Below are 20,579 nucleotides of genomic sequence, written 5' to 3' on the forward strand. Positions count from 1 at the left end.
CTCAGAAATGGCATGGATCAACAGTAGACGAGAATGTTTCAAAGACAAAAAGGCACCCAGAATGTTACTGGACCAGAATAATTGAAAACAAGTTAAAACACAACTTCATACTCTAGGATTGCTCAAGAAACCCACACTGAAGCTGCATGAAGAAAATGACTTCCAGAGGTAAAGAGTGAAAAGGTTGAAGAGGAGGTAAGTGGGAGGCTGGGAGCTAGCAGACAGAATGTCACGAGACTGAAGGGAAAATTCAAACATGAAGCAAAGCCAGAAAGAAGGAAGACCATGTGGATGGTGAATGGAGGGAAGACCAGGTGGATGGTGAGTGGATGGAGACCATGTGGATGGTGAGTGGATGGAGACCATGTGGATGGTGAGTGGATGGAGACCATGTGGATGATGAGTGGATGGACACCATGTGGATGGTGAGTGGATGGAGACCATGTGGATAGTGAGTGGATGGACACCATGTGGATGGTGACTGGATGGACACCATGTGGATGGTGAGTGGATGGAGACCATGTGGATGGTGAGTGGATGGAGACCATGTGGATGGTGAGTGGATGGACACCATGTGGATGGTGAGTGGATGGACACCATGTGGATGGTGAGTGGATGGAGACCATGTGGATGGTGAGTGGATGGAGACCATGTGGATGCTGAGTAAATGGAGACCATGTGGATGTTGAGTAGATGAAGACCATGTGGATGATGAGTAAATGGAGACCATGTGGATGTTGAGTAGATGGACACCATGTGGATGTTGAGTAAATGGAGACCTTGTGGATGATGAGTGGATGGAGACCATGTGGATGTTGAGTGGATGGAGACCATGTGGATGTTGAGTGGATGGAGACCATGTGGATGGTGAGTGGATGGAGACCATGTGGATGGTGAGTGGATGGACACCATGTGGATGGTGAGTGGATGGAGACCATGTGGATGGTGAGTGGATGGAGACCATGTGGATGGTGAGTGGATGGAGACCATGTGGATGGTGAGTAAATGGAGACCATGTGGATGTTGAGTAGATGAAGACCATGTGGATGATGAGTAAATGGAGACCATGTGGATGTTGAGTAGATGGACACCATGTGGATGTTGAGTAAATGGAGACCTTGTGGATGATGAGTGGATGGAGACCATGTGGATGTTGAGTGGATGGAGACCATGTGGATGTTGAGTGGATGGAGACCATGTGGATGTTGAGTGGATGGAGACCATGTGGATAGTGAGTGGATGGAGACCATGTGGATGTTGAGTAAATGGAGACCAAGTGGATGGTGAGTGGATGGAGACCATGTGGATGTTGAGTGGATGGAGACCATGTGGATGTTGAGTGGATGGAGACCATGTGGATAGTGAGTGGATGGAGACCATGTGGATGTTGAGTAAATGGAGACCATGTGGATGGTGAGTGGACGGGAAGGGGTGACTGCTTTTGAAATTGGAACCCTCTGACTGTACCTTTCCACATTTATATCCTTTGCGGGAGAGAGTCTGAAGGGAGCTGTAGAAAAAGCCAGGACAAGACCCTCACACACACAGAACTTCTCTGGAGGCCATGTTCAAAGAACGGACAGACCCTGGAAAAGAAATTCAATGGAACCGCCTTTTCCCTGTATGTATGTGCTGGGACTCTGTCCACTTGATTGCATTTTATCAAACAGGACAGATTAACAAAATGCTGTGCACAAAGAAATGATCATAGGATTCAAGGGCTGGATGTAATTGGGCTCAATTCTACTAAGAATAAGAATGAATTAGATTATAGAAAGGGGTTTTTAAGTTACTCCTATAATGCTTGCCATTGAAATGCCAGGAACATGGGACTTAGCAGGGGCCTGGGTGCAGAACAGTCTGCAGTGGCTCCTCCCACACAGTCCAGCACGGGCCTTGAACTAAAGGCAGACTGGATGGCTCTAGGGAAGCTCATTGTTTGGTTCAAGGGAACAGTGTGCTACTAAAGGTGTATGCAGATCTCTTCCTCCTGGCAGCTGAAGGTGTAGCTCCTCTTTGCTAGCTGTTTCTGTCAGGTGTGGTCACGAATCATTAACTCTGAGAAATAATGTTCAAGTCGAAATAAAGTCTGAGAAAGTAAAAGCATCGTTTAAAATCCCTTACATTGAATTTATGCTTATGCCTGATTGTTTGAAATAAAAATATTGAGTTCTTAATGTGCCAAGGAATGGTGCATATGTTATCTTCGTTAATTCTACACCATTTCCAGACAGTAAACAGACTGGAGCGTGGGCAAGGTAAAGAACTTGACAAGGCCACACACCAGAGAATCAGAAAGTTAACTCTTTGGAAACTCTGTAATTCCCAACCCATGTTGATCTATGCCAGTGTCTTCAAGGCAGCCCTTGGGGAGCAGCACACAGATTTCCCTTGTCTAATCTTACTGTGCTCTGCCTAGGGCTTCCCTAGATGAACTTCCCAACCTCACCCATGTGCTTCAGCTCTGTCTCTGGGAATGACACATGCCCCAGAACTGGGCAACAAGGAGACAGTTCTACCCTCGGTAATAAACACCAGAGAAGGCTCATGACAGGCTCTGGACTAAAGCATCAAAGCTAGACATTTATAATTGCTTAAAGGAAAAGATGCTGCCCCCATTTCCCTGAAGTATGCAGCCTACGAGTTTATGCATTTCTCTTTTTCAGTAGGTTAGCCCAAGGAATTTCTTTTCTTCTTTCTTTTTTCTCTTCATTTTTTTACCCCGCCCCCCTTTCCTTGCTCCTTTTATTCCCCTTGTCCATTACAAATGTGAGAACTCTGGCAATCCTCCTTCTCAGTAGTGGAGCATGTGACCACTTGGGGTTGCTCAGTTTTGCCCACACATAGGTATCTAAGGCTCCTTGCTCGCCTCTGTTGGGATCCTCACAATGCTCACAAAACACTTTACATTCTGGCTTCAACACCACAGTGGGAAACCAAAGAACTAAACGGACCATCAGAGCTCTTTGTGCAGCACAGCACAAAGGGACACTGCTTGGGCCTGGAGATCAGATCCAACTGTAACACTCACTAGCTCAGCACCCAAAGCAAGTTACTAAAGCCAACACCTTATGCTTGTATTACGCCACCTACAAAGTAGAGGCAGCGCCTCTCTTGAGGGATACTTGGGGGATTAAATTACATTAAGCATTTAGAACAATGTCTTCTGTTGTGTAAATTTCCTGTTACAACCCTGTTGGCCATATTAATCTTGAGAAGGGTGAATCAGAAACAAGAGTATTTACATGACCACCTTAGGTGATAGGCTATCCTGCCTACTATCCATAATCCTTCAGGGGAGAGATAAGGGGGCAGCAAATACAGGGAAGCAGGAGAGGAGCCAATGCTGAGTGACTAGGACCTAGAGATCAGTAGAGTGGAGATGGGAGCCTGTCAGGAGTCATCTAGGCTAGACTAAGGATAGCAGGTGGCCTTCCTGGAGGTGACCCACCATTTTTTGCATGGTCTGTGATGCTGAGCTCTATGAGGTAAAGTCCCAAAGAGACTTCACCTCAGGATTGCTTCTTGCAGCTGATTAATATATTAATATATTATATAAATTAATATAATAATCCCTAGGCATTAGCCCGCCCTATTGATCAGATTTCCTGCAGATCAGCATAATGATGAACTTTCATGAATTAATGATATTTAGATGAATTAAAGATCTTATAGAATTCCTGATTTGACCTTAGGAAGAAGGTTTTAAGAAACGGCTTTGGCTTCTTCTTCTTCAGGAAAACACCAAATGGCGGATGATGCTGGTGCAGCGGGAGGGCCCGGGGGCCCGGGGGCGCAGGATTAGGAGGCAGCAGCGGCTTCCTCGGAGGATTCGGCAGCGGCCTTAGGGGCCTCCCGAGGCCGAGGCCACGGGGCTCATGGAGGTAAAGCTGAAGACAAGGAGTGGATCCCAGTCACCAAGCTGGGCGGCCTGGTTAAGGACATGAAGATCAAGTGCTTGGAGGAGATCTACCTGTTCTCTCTGCCCATTAAGGAGTCTGAGATTATTGACTTTTTCCTGGGTGCATCTCTAAAGGATGAGGTTCTGAAAATCATGCCAGTGTCGGGCTGGCCAGCGGACCAGGTTCAAGGCCTTTGTCGCTATTGGGGACTACAATGGCCACGTTGGTCTTGGTGTTAAGTGCTCCAAGGAGGTAGCCACTGCCATCCGAGGGGACATCATCCTGGCCAAGCTTTCGTCCCAGTGCGGAGAGGCTACTGGGGGAACAAGATTGGCAAGCCCCACACTGTGCCATGCAAGGTGACAGGCCGCTGTGGCTCTGTGCTGGTGCGTCTCATCCCTGCCCCCAGAGGCACTGGCATTGTATCTGCTCCTGTGCCCAAGAAGCTACTGATGATGGCCGGTATAGATGACTGCTACACTTCAGCCAGGGGCTGCACTGCCACCCTGGGCAACTTTGCCAAGGCCACCTTTGATGCCATCTCCAAGACCTACAGCTACCTGACCCCTGACCTCTGGAAAGAGACTGTGTTCACCAAGTCTCCTTATCAGGAATTCACTGACCATCTTGTGAAAACCCTCACCAGAGTCTCTGTTCAGAGGACCCAGGCTCCAGCTGTGGCTACCACATAAGGGTTTTTATACAAGAAAAATGAATGAATTAAGTCTGTTAAAAAAAAAAAAGAAATGGCTTTGGTTGTTCTGCTAGAAAGATGTAATAAAATTAGGATCAAGAATAGAATGTGCCCACTCCTCACAATAGTAAGTAAAGGCTGCATAATAAGAAATATCATAACTACACTCAAAGGAGAAATGGGCTTGGAACAAATTTGTGTTTAAGGAAAAGCATTCAGGTCCAAGGATGAAGCCACAGACGTACGCTATGATAAGACAGGCTGTGTGAAAACTGTTGCTTTGAACTTATAATGAGCATATAGAATGAAACATTGCTTTGAACTTAATATCAACTTCCGTTTGTTACTCCCATTTTATGTAACATTTATTCTCTGAGGTAACTTTCTAAAGAACTTTTGTCTATAAAAAGGCCAGAGAAAAGAAATAAAGGTGATGGTTTGGCTTTGGGGACTCAGCGCCATCCATCCATCCATCCATCCATCCATCCATCCATCCATCCATCCACCCACCCACCCACCCACCCACCCATCCATCCACCCACCCACCCACCCATCCATCCATCCATCCATCCATCCATCCATCCATCCACCCACCCATCCATCCATCCATCCAATGTAGTGGCATAGCCATTCTCCCATGTCACCTGGTGTGTATGTGTCTGTGTGAGTGACTTTTCCTCTATGGTAGTGCTAGCAATAAACCCTTTACCTCATCCCCTGCTCCTGTACAGCAAGAATTAATCAACACTTACCTCGGATCGCTGGCCACTCTGGTAAAGTTCAGGCAGCTGCAGGAGGGTCTCTGCTGAAACGTCTTTCTCCAAAACTCCATAAATGATGGGGGGGACAGAAGTGAAGAGGAGGTTGAAGAAGATCAGAACCCAATAGTCAGTCATAGATGTTCCTGAAAACCCACAAAAGAACTGGTACCAGAAAAGGAGATTCACATAGGCCTGGGGAGACAAAAAAACACGTCCAGATCTTAAAGACATCAGTACACACTCTGAATGGCTGTCCTACGTGCTGCACTGCTGACTCCCGGACCTTTAGTCTTCCGTGGCTTTGCCCACAGCCACGGATGGAAGAATACAACTTCTCATGTAGTTCTTTAATTTTGTTTTGTTTCTAACGGATATCTCATTAAATTATACACACGCACACACCAGTACTACGTGGTGCTGCTGGCACGATTCTAAATGATTTACAACTAATTCTTTTAGTTTTCGTAACAACTTGGGAATTACTGTTGCTCCCATTTGACAGGTGATGAAATAAACTATTTCTGATTGATTAAAACATATACATGCATTTCTGATTCATCAAAATATATGCATACAAACCTTAGCCTCCATTGCAATGGTGATAGGAGCAGAGGTCAATGCTAAACTTATTAGGGCATCATGGTACCGCTGTGGGAATGGAATTATCGTTTCTATAAAATGGACCACTGGTGGCTTTCCTCAACCCTGAGAAGATGTAGCCAGAAAGGCCTATTACCAAAGCCCAACCACACCCAGTCCCAGATTTCAGACTTCTGGCTCCTAGACTGCAGGAGATTCCCATCGTTATTACTTTGGTACTCCATCATTGCATGCTGAATTATCTAAGCCACTGAGGGGCAAAGCGAATAGGACATTTGCACAAAGCTACCCAGACACTTATGTGCCATGTAAGTGGCAGAGTTGCAGATATGTTCTCTCTAGATGAAGGAGACAAAGGTGAAGACACCTGGCTTAGAGAAGACACGCCACACATGCATTGTTTTCCTACTCCTGCCCAGTTATTTCTTAGTAGTTACGAGGAATGGAGCCAACAGAATGGGCAACATTCAGTGCTAATACTGGACGGTCTCTTCGGAAGAAGCACGGGGGAAATGGCTGCCCTGGAGGTTGGTCTTTCCCCCAGCATTGTATCTTTCATTTTTAATTAAAAGAAGAATCATTTTATAGTACTGTTTTACATTTTCTGTTTCCATCAATATTATACTTAGGGAAGGGTGGTTATCTTTCGCAATTGCCTTCATGACCTATAACTGCATCCTGAAAAAAAAAAACTAACAGTAATGGTTTTCACGTGGTGGCATGCATCAGGATGTTATAGGCTGGGGAAGCACTGACTTTTCTCAGTGTTCCACATCAAAAGAGGTCATAAGAACAACTCTTAAAATGGCCCAGCATCATATCTTAGATAAGGCCAGCACAGCAAAAATCCTACTTTTAAGGACCAAGAGAAAATGTAGTCTAAAGACCATAATGTAATTATAGTCCACCTTGAATAAGCAAATGAATCAACATGAATGTGTAAGAAAGAAAACTGAAGTCCAGTATGTTGCTTTATGTCTGTAATCCTAGCACTCAGGATGCTGAAGCAGGAGGATTACTACAAGCTTGAGGTGCTCCTGGACTATGTAGTGAATTCCAGACAACCTAGGACTGGACACTGCCTGAAAAAAAATAATTATAGAGAAAGAAGGAAGGAAGGGAGGGAGGAAGGAAGGAACATAGGTAAGTATAATTTAAATGGAACACTAAAGATTAGACACCAGGATTTCCAAACAACTTCTGATTATTCCAAGGAATAATTATACCGTGATCACAAAATATCTACCAAGTATTAATAGATTTTTATGGGCTGGGTAGACAATCCTTGCAATTAGATTTTCCTCTCTCACTCTCTTTGATATATTACAGGAGCCATTATTTGGAGCAGTAGGTTTACTTATTTATTTATTTACTCACTTATTTATTTATTTGCCTCCCCAAATATGATTTCATTTTCTCCTGACAACATCACTTTGTAATCCTGCCTGTCACTATCTCTTTATAGAAGGTCAAAAATTGGAGTCTAAATGAACCCGTCAGGACTTAATGGGATGTAAACGCAGAGGGAGCAGAGTGTGCCGGCAGATGGACAGACCCAGCAATTTGCTGTCAATAGTTCAAACATACACAGTCCCTGATTATCTCTGGAAAGACATTTAGAACAGCTTCCCGCTGTCCTCCAGACACTAATGAACACAGCAAGTTAGCACCGTGGTACTCCTCTTCATGCCTGAGGCAGCCAGCAGTAGAAGGTTGGACTGGAGAGGCGGGTGGCAAATTCTCAGCAGGTACATACCACATTCTTGTAGAAAAAATAGAGAATCATGTTGGAGAGCCGTGTGTAACACCAGTGCCCGTGCACGAGAAGCAGCTTGCTGAGATGTCTGAACTGGGAAATGGCAAAGTCACTGGCCATCACAGCCTGCAGAGGAGACAGGAAGGGAGGACTGGGCAAAGGAACATGCTAGAACGCACACAGTCTAGCAGGTGTAGCCTGAGCAGCAGTAAACCCCAAATCAGTTCACTTACCTTACAAGCAGATCCAGAAAGAGAGACAACACACATGTATACACACACATACATACATATACACATGCATACATATACACATGCACACACAGAGAGAGACAGACAGACACATCTTCCTCATCCTTACTCTCTCATGTCTCCTTTCCTTTCCCTTTCCCCACCCCAGTCCTCTACATTTTTCATGTCGTGTATTCAAATAGGAGTAGATACTTTTCAGTGAGAATTTAAGCAAAGCCATCACATGCCTACAGAGTGAGATCTTGCAGTGTATATGAGCTTTGTAAAAAGAGAACTCGGGGCTGGAGAGATGGCTCAGCAGTTAAGAGCACTGACTGCTCTTCCAGAGGTCCTGAGTTCAATTTTCAGCAACCACATGGTGGCTCACAACCATCTGTAATGGGATCCGATGCCCTCTTCTGGTGTGTACATGAAATAAACAAATAAATCTTTTTTAAAAAAGGGAGAGAGAACTCATGAACACAGCAGAGACTAGCCAGAACAACCTAATAGTCACAAGTGACCAATGGTGAACTGGGAGAAGGTCCTGCCTTCCTCAGTCCCTACACCATAGCTTCACTGCCCCACTACAATTATATCATGAAGAAGGTTTTCTTCTGTAGGTAGATTATGGTCGTGGTACTTGGGTGTGTACTCACCTGCATGCCTTCTTGACCTGAAACACCAATCCCAATGTCGGCCACTTGTATCATGCTAACATCATTGGCACCGTCACCTTCAAGAGGTAGAAGAAAACATGAGACACATGAGAGGACTAAAATTCAAACAGGAAACCTAGCGCTATTCAAGTGAACAAATTGGTCCTATGAGCTTTAGCCCATGTCCCAGAGTTACTTGAACAGTCTCTAAGCTACATACTAACATTCTTCTCCTTTGAAAACTCTGAGCCAGCCCCCCACAGTTCAAATCATGCTCAGCACCAAAGTCTCCATATTCTTACTGGGACGGCCCATCAAGCACCATTTAAGGCATGTCGCCATTTTGGAAATCCAAAGTCCCCAAGTCCACATTTGTCCAATGAAAATTATGGCCGGGCTGATCACAGCAATACCCCAGTGCCAGGTCCCAACTTCTGTCTTAGGCTTTTACGTCTGCCCACTTTTAGATTCCAAAGCTACCCAGCATGCCCCATCCTCTCTACCACATGGTTTTACAGTGGTGACCAAAGACACTAGTCTCCTTCAACACCAGAAGCCACTTGCAGATATGACACTACAGAGGGATGGCCCCTCTGCCATTTCTGTTGTCTTTACTCACGCGCAGCGGAAGCAGCTGCCACTGCTCGGAGAACTGAATTTAAAATCTTTTCCCTATTTTTCTCAATAGCATTTGTTAACTGATAGTTGCCATATTTACATTTAGCTGCTCATTCATTTATGCTAGCTCTATGCACTATAAGAAAGGTATCAGTTACAGATATTGCCTAAGGGGTAGGGGGAAGGCTGTCACAGACATGTCACTCAAATATATGCATTGAATGGATAACTGTTTTGTATAACTAAATTTAACTTTCCTGAAGGAAGAACGCCTGAGGTTTTCAGTTCCATGGTTCGATACTGAACTCTAGGTAATTAAGTTAATTTGGGGTCTAAGATATAACCAACAGAATATTATCACACTGTTCTCTGTGCCCCTTGCCTAACATCAGGTTCACAGTAAAAATCAGAGAGGCAGGAAGGGAGTAAAGTAGTACAGACAGAGATAGAGGGGAGGAAAGAAAGTGCATCTGGAAAAGAAAATACAGAATTATAAGGAGATGGATGGATGGATGGATGGATGGATGGATGGATGGATGGATGGATATATTCAGTATATTATATACAGAAGGAAGGAGAGACAAAGGATCAGCCCCTGGGACATACAAAGGAGACAGGGTCCCCACCCTCCTACCTCCACTCACCAATGGCCAGGGTCATCACATGGAGATGGTTTCGAACCAATTTCACCACCTCACTTTTTTGAAGGGGGGTGGCTCGGCAGCAGATCACAGCTTGGCACCATGCAGTGAGCTCAAGGAACTGCTTTTGCAGACTCTCCTGTAGGGCAAACTCCAGGGTCTTCCCAGTGATAACAAGTCCCGCACGTCCTGGGACCTGAGGGTCAGGAGGCTGAGGAAAGTTCTTTCTCGGTGATGCCAGCTCAGGAGACACTTGAGTTCTCTTCTGAAGTTCTTCCAAAATTGCACTCATCAGCATCCCACAGGCATCCTTGAATAAAGAGGAAGAGGCTATTAGCCTCAGGGCACCACTGGAGAGCTGGCTCAATTTTTCATTCTCCTTCTCTAGCAATTGCTGGATCACGGCTGCTTTGGGTAGTGAACCATAAGCTACTGTCAAAGAGACCACTTCATATCTTTTCAGTTTTGCAGCGCTCTCATGGGCTTCTGTGGACTTGAGGCCAGGTAAGATGGGGGCACCACAGACATAATTTTTACAGCTTAAAAAGCCTACATTGGATGCAAAATTCCATCGTATCAGCTGTCTTCCCCAGAAATGGACCTGGAGAAATGGACCTGGAGAATCCTCAGGTCTCGTGCCACCCACTATGAGCTGTTTGGCATTAAGCAAACACATCATCTCCCTCATCTGCAAAAGGCACACGTTGCCTCCATCCCAACACTGTTGTGAAGACCAACTGAGACATGCAGATGTTTAAGGCACTGACTAAAGCTTGCATCTTCTTTTTATTTGATACATTGATCCTCTCAGACGCATTTGCTGAGGAAGCGTATGAGAAAATATTCTGGGCTTGGGACGCCTGTCTTCAGGGAGCTTCTACTATGGTCAGGATGGTCTTAGTGGTGTTTACCACACCAGCTTTGTATGCGTGTGCACTCCACCTGACACAGGAAATGCTATAAAGGCAGTCATCCCTTCTAATCTGTTTGGGTTTGGTTGTTGTTGTTTCAGAGTCTGTAGCTCTGGCCTAACAAATGCTAAGCTTGTACTCTGAAGGAGCTGCAGCCTCAGTTCCCTAACTCACTTTTAATCCCTGTGATGAAGAAAGGGGGGGAAAAGGCACTTCCTGGCTCATCTGTGCAGAGCGTTTCCTGCTCTTGCAGAGGATCAGAGTTCAGCTCCCAGCACTCACTAGAGCAGCAGTTCTTAACCTGTGAGTCATGACCCCCTGGGGGATCTAAGGACCCTTTCATAAGGGCGGCCTAAGACCATCAGAAAACAGACATTGTAAATTACAATTCATAAAAGTAGCAAAATTACAGTTATAAAGAGGCAATTAAAGTAAGTTTATGGTTGGGGTTGCAACCTTAGTAAGGTTGAGAACCACTGCTCTAGAAGCTCACAAACACTGGTAACTGAGGTTTCAGTGGGATCCAACGTGCTCTTCTGAATTCTGGGGGCACTCTAGATTCTGCGCTCACACATGCGTAAACCCATGCCCTCGAAAACACGCACGGGTACTCAACTTCAAATATTTGCTGAGCACACTCTATTCACAAAGACTAACTAACCATAAACTTACTCAAAAAGTACTGCATTGAATGTCCACTAAGTCTAGGTCTCAGATCTAGAACTGGGAGACTGAAACTCATCTTGAAATAATTTATTGATGTAAGTTCATGAGTGACTTTTCTTAAAAAAAAAACTTTTAAGTGCTAATTTACCAAGCATTTCCTAACCCACAATAAAATACAAGGGACAAAGAAAAGGTGGGAACAGATACAAAATCATGATGCAACAGACTTAATGGCCATACTATGAATAATCATCGCGAATGAGTTTGCACGGGGCTGGACCCTTTAAGAGGTGGAGCCCTGTGGATGGTCATGGAGGTATGACCGTCCTCGTGAAGGAATGGGTGCTGGCCTTTCACAAGGAGTTAGTCTACTAGGAACAGACTAGTTCCTCCAGGAACAGACAAGGAAAGAGGCTAGCCTGGCCCTGCCTTACCCTTGTGCTTCCTCTCCTCCCAACTGAGCTTTCTACCACTCACCATTGGTGCACATAGCCCCATGGGATGCCCTCCACCATGGGACACCCACCAGAAGCTATAGCTCGCACCATGCTTATGAGCCTTCAAACTGTGGGCTACAAAGAACTCCTTATCTTCTGTACAGTACTCAGCTCACAGAGTCTGTTACAGCCTCAAAATAGGCAGCCTACATCCAGCTATGAAATGGAGCTACCCAACTACCTTAACCTTAGAACGAACTTGAGCCTACGTACCCCTAAAGCCATGAAGGAAAAGTCACATGTGCCTATTGTAGACACAAAATAAAACAGGGAAACTATTTATACAAATGTTTCTGAGTTTGATGAAATTAATATGGCATAATTTAGAAATCAGAGTACTTAATAGCCTTGAAAGTCAAACTATTCCATAAGAGGTGATGTTTATAGTGGAACATGTATATTAATATAAAATTCCTGGAAGCACTGACATTATGGTAGAGTTTACAGTCTAGATAGATAGTCTTCATAATATAGTCGTGAATCACTTGTAGCTTTATGAGTACACAAAGATGCTGACCTTTTTAGCAGTATGCACACACGTGTATACACATGCACACACATACATTCACATACACACACATACATATAGTCTTGATTATTTATCAATTCTAGAATTGTGAGTTCAGGTACTTGTTACCATTTATTTTTAATCTATACTCTCAGGATTTTGGAGCCCTATACTGCCAGGAAAAGTGATATCTGGGTCACATGATATTTCCACCAACTGTAGGAAGTAGTTGTTTATATATAATCTATCAATCACAATATAACATAGAAATATCTTAAAGTAGGAGATAACAACTTCAATGTTTGTTGTTACTTAACACGATAAGAAATCACCATATTTTGGTGTCTCTATCTATAAAACGAGTTAATATGTACTTGTCATAATTGTTCAATGAGATCATGCATGGAACGTCTTTTAGAGCTTCTAATAAAGACTGTAAATACTAGGTTATTTTTTCAGAAGAAAAAATGTTATAAGCACATAACTTAAACTGAACAATCCTGAGCTGGCTCTGTATGTCTGAACAACCAATGTTAGGATTTGATAACATGAATAGTAAAGAAAAAAACCTTCCTATGGATGGAAGTGATGAAGGCTTCTAAGTGGATAAAGTTATGCCCACAGTGGAGTTCATAGAAATTTGTAAAGTTACCACACATGACTTTAGATATCTCAGAACCCACACAGGACAGCTTGGGCTTTGTGATACGAGTCTTTTTGGCTTTTAGGGACTCCTGAAGAATGGAGACTAGGAAAGGGATATTAAAAGAGTAGTTACTGAACCAAGACTCACGAAATGAAAATTAAACTATCTCTATTGTCTTGAGCTGCATAGAAAATTCACACATAGGAAGTTATCAGTAGCAACTAACATCAACTAGATATGCACTAATTACTTCTTGAACTGGTAGTTTTAAATGTCTTCCAACATAAATTGTGAGTGCATGTGTGTGTGTGTGTGTGTGTGTGTGTATTCGTGATAATTTTAACCAATCAATAAAGATCTGATTCAATAAATAAAAATATATTTACTGTGCTTCTAAAAACAAAATCTAGAAGAAAGGGTTTTATATGTTTTTGTTTTGGTTTTCCCTGGAGTTATCTGTATTTTGATACACTGCCCCAAGGATGGTTGCCTAGTCATGTACTCAGGACTCAGGTGACTTCACCAGAACCTTCTCCCCCATTTAATTTGTAAAATACAGGTGAGGCAGGTACAGGATAAAAGGAGGCCTGTCATTGGAGGAGAAGGAAGGATGGACAGGAGAGAAGTTTGAAGGAAGAGGAGGAGACTAGGAGAAGCCGCGACAAAGAGAACGTGGAGGCTGATGTTAAGATTCCGCTCTGTGTATTTACAAGTTGTTATGAATGTTCTTGAGGGATGGATGTGAACCGGGCTTTGTACGTTTAGGTGGCCATTTATATCTTATCAACTGGATCAAAGGTTATTGTGTTGTGTGTCCTTTCGTGTATCAATTTAAGTGTAAGAAAGTGTGGAGCGGCTAGAGACACTGGACCGCTGCAGAACTGGGATGTGTGTTTCTGGCATGGAAACCTGCCTTGGGAACTAGATAGGTAGAGAGACTGCTGCCAGGCTCAGAGAGAGTCCTTCGGCAGTGTGATATGGGATAGAGCAAAGCAGGTGAGACACTTTGCTGACTGAGACTTAAGATGTCTAGCAGATATCTTGGGGCACTATGATGTAGACCTAGTGGGGATGAAAGATACTCATTTATTTTATATATACTTTACAACAACATGTTTTTGTCATAAAGAAATGAGAAATGAGTTTAGAGGTAGTGGTGCAGGCTTTAATCTCAGGACTCCGGAGTCAGAGGCAGGTGGATCTCCATGAGTTTGAGGCCAGCTTAATCTACAGAGCTAGTTCCAGGACAGTCAGGGCTACACAGAGAAACCCTATCTCCCTGTCTCAAAACCAAACCAAACCAAGCCAAACCAAACCAAACCAAACCAAACCACCACCACCACCAACAACAACAACAACCACAAAAGACTGTGATGAAAATAAGGAGGTTAATTTGTTAAATCTAATTTAGACATTACAGGGTCTACAGCTGGATTGAAACATCACATAACATCATACTAACATAATTTTTATTTCCATGTATCTGCTAAAAATAAGTTTTGTTGAGCTGGAGAGATGACTCGGTCGGCAAAGTGTTTGCAAGTGTGAGGACCTGAGTTTAACGTCCAGAAGCCCTTGGGGAAGGCTGAGCATGGTGGTACTGCTGGCAAACCCAGCAACTGGGAGGCAGACAGCAGACACAGATGGAAACAGGCAGATCCTTGGAGCTTGCTGCTTGCTGGCAGACCTCTGAAGTCCAATCAGCAAGCCCCAAGGCAATAGGAGACCCTGATTCAAATGAACAAACAAACAAAAAGACAAAGAGACAGACAAAAATAAAAATTAAAAAAAAATAGCCCCTGAGGAACAAGACCAGAAATCGACCTCTGGCTTTTACATGTACATGTACACTCATATATACACATACACACACATACACACACACACACACACACACACACACACACACACACACACACACACCAGACACACATATACACACACATACAGACATACACACATACAGACACATACACACACATATACATACACACACACATAAATATACACATACATACAGATACATACACACATGCATACACATACATACACACACACACACACACACATACAGGCACACACACTCACATATAGACACATACATACATGCACACATACATACACACATTCAGATACACACACAGATATAGACATAAATAATACACACTCATACAAACATACACACACAGAGACACCAACATACACACATACACAGACATAAATATACACACACATACACCTACACACAGATTTATTTAAATCTTTTAAAGGGAAACCGGTGCAGAATGTCAGAAGCTTAACGGCATGCCAGGTAGTGCACTAGCTGACTGACTGACTTGCATTCATTATTTCCTAGAAACAAAATACTCTGCTTCACTCTTGGTAGCATTGATATTTGAACTAAAAAAAAAATATTTTTTTGTGTGTGGTGCTGCTCTGGGAGGTACAAGACACTTGGCAGTTATCACTGGCCTTTGATAACTACAGACCAATAGCACCCATCCTACCCCAAGTGTGCCAGTCAAAACATCTCCACATCTTGCCAAATGTCCCCTTTGAAGCAAAGCTCCCTTTGGATGCACTGAGTGATTGACACACCCGACCTGAGCGATGCTGTGCCTGCTTCTCATGATGACACAGATCACCATGTCTGTTCTCACAGACACAGGGAGCACTTCCCCTGACAAATGCATGGGGCCCTACATCTGAGAAGCATGCAACGTTATGCTTGGCTTCCCATGTATGCAGACTGGGAGCCATCTGGAGGGATCCCTGACTGGTCAGTAGGCTCTCTCTGAGGGGATGATGTTACTATTTTAGCTTTTCTAAAAGGTTTCCACATTGTTTGAATGTTTAATAATGGCCATGAGCTACAATCTCAAGATAAAAGTTTTGAATGTCTAAAAAGTTCTAAGTCAAATTAAGAGCACCAATAGTTAATACCTTCCCTTCATTTTTGTTTGTTTATGCATTTGGTGTGTGTTTGTCTACTGGCATACCCCTTTTGTGGTATGTGTGTGGTCAAGTTGGTTCCAGGAATCGAACCCAGGTCCCAGGCTTGGTGGTAGCATTTCCGCAGCACTGATTATTTCTCTGTTTTTCATTTTATGCTTGCCATTCTCTCTATAGGGGCTGAGACATCTACAGCACTTTTAGGTGCTGCTGGCATTGCCAACCATCTGAAGAGGAAGGTGGTCTTTCCGCTGAAACCCTTCACTAAACTAACGCTGGGAGAAGGCATTTCCTCATTTTAACTACCTCTGGGCACGGGTGTTACCGTCTGTGACAGGCAAGGAAGAAGAGGCCACGTGGGGCAGGTAACTCCCCAAGGACAGATACTTGGTCAGTAGTGGTAAATATTTCATATGTCACTCAAGCCACATCCACTTGAGTCACTGAAATGATCCTGCACCTTAATGGCACTGCCGGTTAGAAGTATGGCCATAAAACAGCACCCAGTCAGTGTTAAATAAGGACAACTCTCTCTCCTCGAAACATATCACGGAGCTGAGTAGCAACCAGGGTTGAACCATAAAACCACTAGCTAGCCAAAGGTGACAGCCTGTGACACTGGCTCAGAACCTGATCCTGCAAGGTGGCTACTGAAGACATCATGAAGTTAGGCCACGGTGACAGAATCATGTTACTGCCTGACTTTCACAACAGTATGCACACGTCTGGGACACAGCATGTCACTCCTCTAGGAGCCTTCTACCTACGTAACTTTTTCAAATGTCTGTCCTGGTGCCTAACATTGGGGGTGGGGGTGGGGAGGTGGTTCAAAATCTTTTCAAGTCCTGCTTTAACACCTCCATCCATCCCCTTTATTTCTACAAATGCTGGGAGCACCACCTAAATTCACCACTAGAGGGCAGGGTTGTGCCGAGAGCCTAATTTTAAAATTTATCATTAAAAATATCTAGTTACTAACAGAAACTACTACTTCCCTTCAACTTGAAAGGGAAGTAAGTTCCAGTCTCAGGATTTTACATGTATTCTCATTTTTGTTCTGTTTTGACAAATCCCTGCTTGTGCAGTAGGGTGTGCAAAATAAGAAAAGGGAGTTTCTTTTAATGCTTGGATTCATTCATGATGCCTCTGAGTCGGGCTTTTAGAAAAATTGTGGCATCCTCCCAAAGACAAGCAAGGTCATTCAGCAGCATAACAGCAAGAAGCTACAGATGGTTGGCTTTCCCTTTTCCTTACACCCGTCCATCTCTTAATGCCCTACGGAGTTGAGAAGACTGGCTCAGTCTCATCGAGCATACTTCACTCTGCGTATTGAGGATAAAGAGCTTGTCATCTGGCTCCAGGAGTTTGCATGCATAAGCTATGTTGACGGCTGTCTCCTGCTTGTCCCCTGTCAGCATCCAGATCTTGATGCCAGCTTTGTGAAGGGCTTCTATAGACTCGGGGACCCCCTCCTGCAGACGATCTTCAATGCCAGTAGCACCTGAAAAGCAGTCGAAATGAAAAACAAGGTTTCCTAGAAGCCAGAGCCAGAGAGAACTCACTTGGCCATCAAATGAATCCTCTCCGTGGGCCATTCATTTCTGACCTACGTAAACTGCGGATGAGACATAAAATACAAAGAACCATGGGATTTATCAAACACACATTCTCCTTCTGGCTAGTGTTCATATCAACAAATTCAAAAGCTGATTCAAGTCTTGAGCTGAATTTTACCATTCTATGAAACTCCCAGGGTTAAAGGCAAGCTCTTAAAGAACACTTGGCCATAGGATACTATGCCCATTCGGGGTGCTCTTTCATAGTGTCAGTCCATGATGTCCTTTTCTGGAACAAGTGGATAGAACCAGATGTGCTTCAGAACCCAAGTTTTCCCACCGGTCATGTGGTGATATATCTTCTATTTTGTAATACCCATTAGTCACGCATATTTATATGTCCATAGAAAAGCTTGCACATTTTCATGCTAATTTGGGTATTAATGCTAAAAATAGCGCCACCTCAAATCAGGTTTGACTTTGCTGCCAAATGAGTTTTGGCACTAAGCCCACAGGGGCCCTGCTTCGGAAATGCAGGTAAAGAAGCATGCATGTGAGCTGCTTACACTGTCATAAGGAAATGATCGGTATTTAAAGGATTGTTTTCCCCCTAAGATGAGGAACGGAACTCAGAGGCAGCTCTCTTGGTGTGATAATGAGGCTTCCATCAGAATCCTCACCTCCGTGCTCCAAGGCATGGCTTCTGAACTTGCCAGCTCCTCACCATTCCTCTGGGGGCTTTCAGAAATTCCAGTGCCATGGTCACGCACTAGACCCACAGCCCTGGAATTCCTGGGGACATGGTTCTGGCATGAGGACAGTTTAGAGTTCTGTGAGTAATTCCGAGGTGCCGATCAGCCTGACTCGAGGAGTGTTGGCTGTGTTTGTGTAGTTTAGATTAGAATCAGGAGAGAGGAGATGATCACTTGCGGGTGCAGAAGAAAGGACATGGCCCTATACTTGGGAACACTGGAGTTTCTTGCTTTTTAGTTAATGTCTAAGTCTTTCAGCATGATCAAGATACTGCACGACTCTGTGATCTATTTCTTCTAAATAAGATGTATGTTTGTTATAAAGATTTAAGAACAACACAAATTTAAGGCTTTCTCCAATTCTTTGCCACACAGTTGCAAAATCCTTCTCTTGGACCAGGGTGTTTGTTTGACTCTGTATCAGGCCTTGGGTGTTTCAGTTTTACATCTTCCCAAGAATGCCCACTCTGTTCCCACCACAGAGGAACTCTAGTTCACTGAAAAGGAACTAGGATCTGAATGCACTTGAATGTGGGAAGAGGTCAGAATGGACAGAGAGGGAGAACCAAATACGCTTAATAGATGGCTAGCTGGGTGCTGGTGACACTTGCCTTGAATCCCAGCCCTCGGGGGCAGAGGCAGGTGGATCTCTGTGAGTTTGCCGCCAACCTGGTCTACATAGCTAGTTATAGAATAGTCAAACCCTATCTCAAACCAAAACAACAATAAAATAAAGTAAAGGTAATTGAGTTTAAAAAAACATCAAAGTGGCCAAAAGGGACAGAAAAATAATGGATTTAGAGACAAATTCTCTGCTCAGACAATACAGCACAATTTACCTACCAAGTAATGTGAGTTTGTTCTCTAGCCTCATGGCAGATTCAACTAGCAATTCTTCCCTGTTGTCGATGCTGGTTTCTGCTAGAAAGTGATTCCTCAACCACTCTGCGTATTCCGTGTCACTCATGACCTAAGAGAGGAAGAAAAGAGGCTAGAAGTCTGGCCATTTAACTTTGCAATACCCTACCAGGACATGCAACAACTTCATTTCTAGATTTCACCCTATGGGCACAATTGTTTTTGATCCATACTCCTTCACTTCACGGACGCAGGACCCCCAAACTCTGATCACGTGGATATGACCCTGCTGATAGACAGACACCACAGCTTAGTATCTCTGGGAACTTTTAAGCATTATCTTTGGTGAAAGTGAGTTCACCTATTAAACTGGGACGGAAGGTGGAATAGCCAGTTAAATCTGGGAGCACTCTAATGATGCAGCCAAGACAATTCCCTTAGGAATGTTTGCTTGGCCACAGCCAACAGCACTCCAGATGCCTTCTGAAGATTAACTCCTAAGGTGAAGCTTCAGAAAAGGTAACAAGAAAGTCGCCATATTAAAAAACACAGGAAGGCCAACATTCTAACAAAACTTATAAACACAACTCCTGGAGAAGGAGCCAATGTCTTCCTGTCTTTCATTGTTATATCAGATGGATCTGTATTTCAGGTCTTAAAACCAGGGTCGAATGGAGGAAGCTAAGCAATTCTTCTCTTATACACTCATTTTTGCCTGCAGTAATTTGATTTGGGAAAACAAAACATCTATTGGAATACATTCAAGTGAAAAGCCAGAGGTGGTTCGACCTTGAATCCCCCGAGCTTCCTACAATTGTATCATAGAGGCATTTGATCCCTTCTGGTTGACTGGGGTCTTGGAAGTCCACAACAGAACCAGCCCCAGTTTGCCTTCCACAATAATTAATAACTATAACAGGGGTGGTCAGGGACAGGTGTTGGCAATAACAGCCCCCAAAGCCCTTCTGGGGCTCTGATTATTTCTTGCTACTTAACTTTTCATTTAGAAAGGACCTATCATGCAGCAAGACTGTTTTTCTCCATAAAGAATAATCAAAAGTGGCTTAAAAATAATTTGGTAAGTTTACTTGGATTGAAGGATCAGTTTACAGGCACATAAGAAAACAGGCCAAGGGGTTGGGGATTTAGCTCAGTGGTTAGAGCGCTTGCCTAGGAAGCGCAAGGCCCTGGGTTCGGTCCCCAGCTCCGGGGAAAAAAAAAAAAAAAAGAAAACAGGCCAAGGCTGGAGAGATGGCTCAGCGGTTAAGAGCACTGACTGCTCTTCCAGAGGTCCTGAGTTCAATTCCCAGAACCATCTGTAATGAGATCTGGTGCCCTCTTCTGGTGTGTCTGAAGGCAGCTACAGTGTACT

At 43.9% G+C, this 20,579-nt stretch overlaps 1 protein-coding gene and 1 pseudogene across 2 annotated transcripts in view; one reads left to right on the forward strand and one right to left on the reverse strand.

Annotated features, from left to right (window-relative positions):
- The window catches only part of Atp10d (ATPase phospholipid transporting 10D (putative)), a 100,765-nt gene that overhangs the window by 20,343 nt on the left and 59,843 nt on the right, over positions 1 to 20,579 (reverse strand). For both annotated transcript variants that reach the window (NM_001427806.1, XM_063273341.1), the window contains exons 14-19: positions 19,193 to 19,319; positions 17,358 to 17,542; positions 9,865 to 10,171; positions 8,603 to 8,679; positions 7,714 to 7,839; positions 5,349 to 5,549 (exon numbers count right to left, since the gene is read on the reverse strand). In NM_001427806.1, the coding sequence (NP_001414735.1) occupies positions 5,349 to 5,549; positions 7,714 to 7,839; positions 8,603 to 8,679; positions 9,865 to 10,171; positions 17,358 to 17,542; positions 19,193 to 19,319 (1,023 nt within the window). The remainder of the gene's footprint in view (positions 1 to 5,348; positions 5,550 to 7,713; positions 7,840 to 8,602; positions 8,680 to 9,864; positions 10,172 to 17,357; positions 17,543 to 19,192; positions 19,320 to 20,579) is intronic.
- LOC108352743 (40S ribosomal protein S2 pseudogene) lies at positions 3,749 to 4,629 on the forward strand (annotated as a pseudogene).

Source organism: Rattus norvegicus, chromosome 14 (assembly GCF_036323735.1).
Source record: "Rattus norvegicus strain BN/NHsdMcwi chromosome 14, GRCr8, whole genome shotgun sequence".
NCBI classification, from domain to species: Eukaryota; Metazoa; Chordata; class Mammalia; order Rodentia; family Muridae; genus Rattus; species Rattus norvegicus.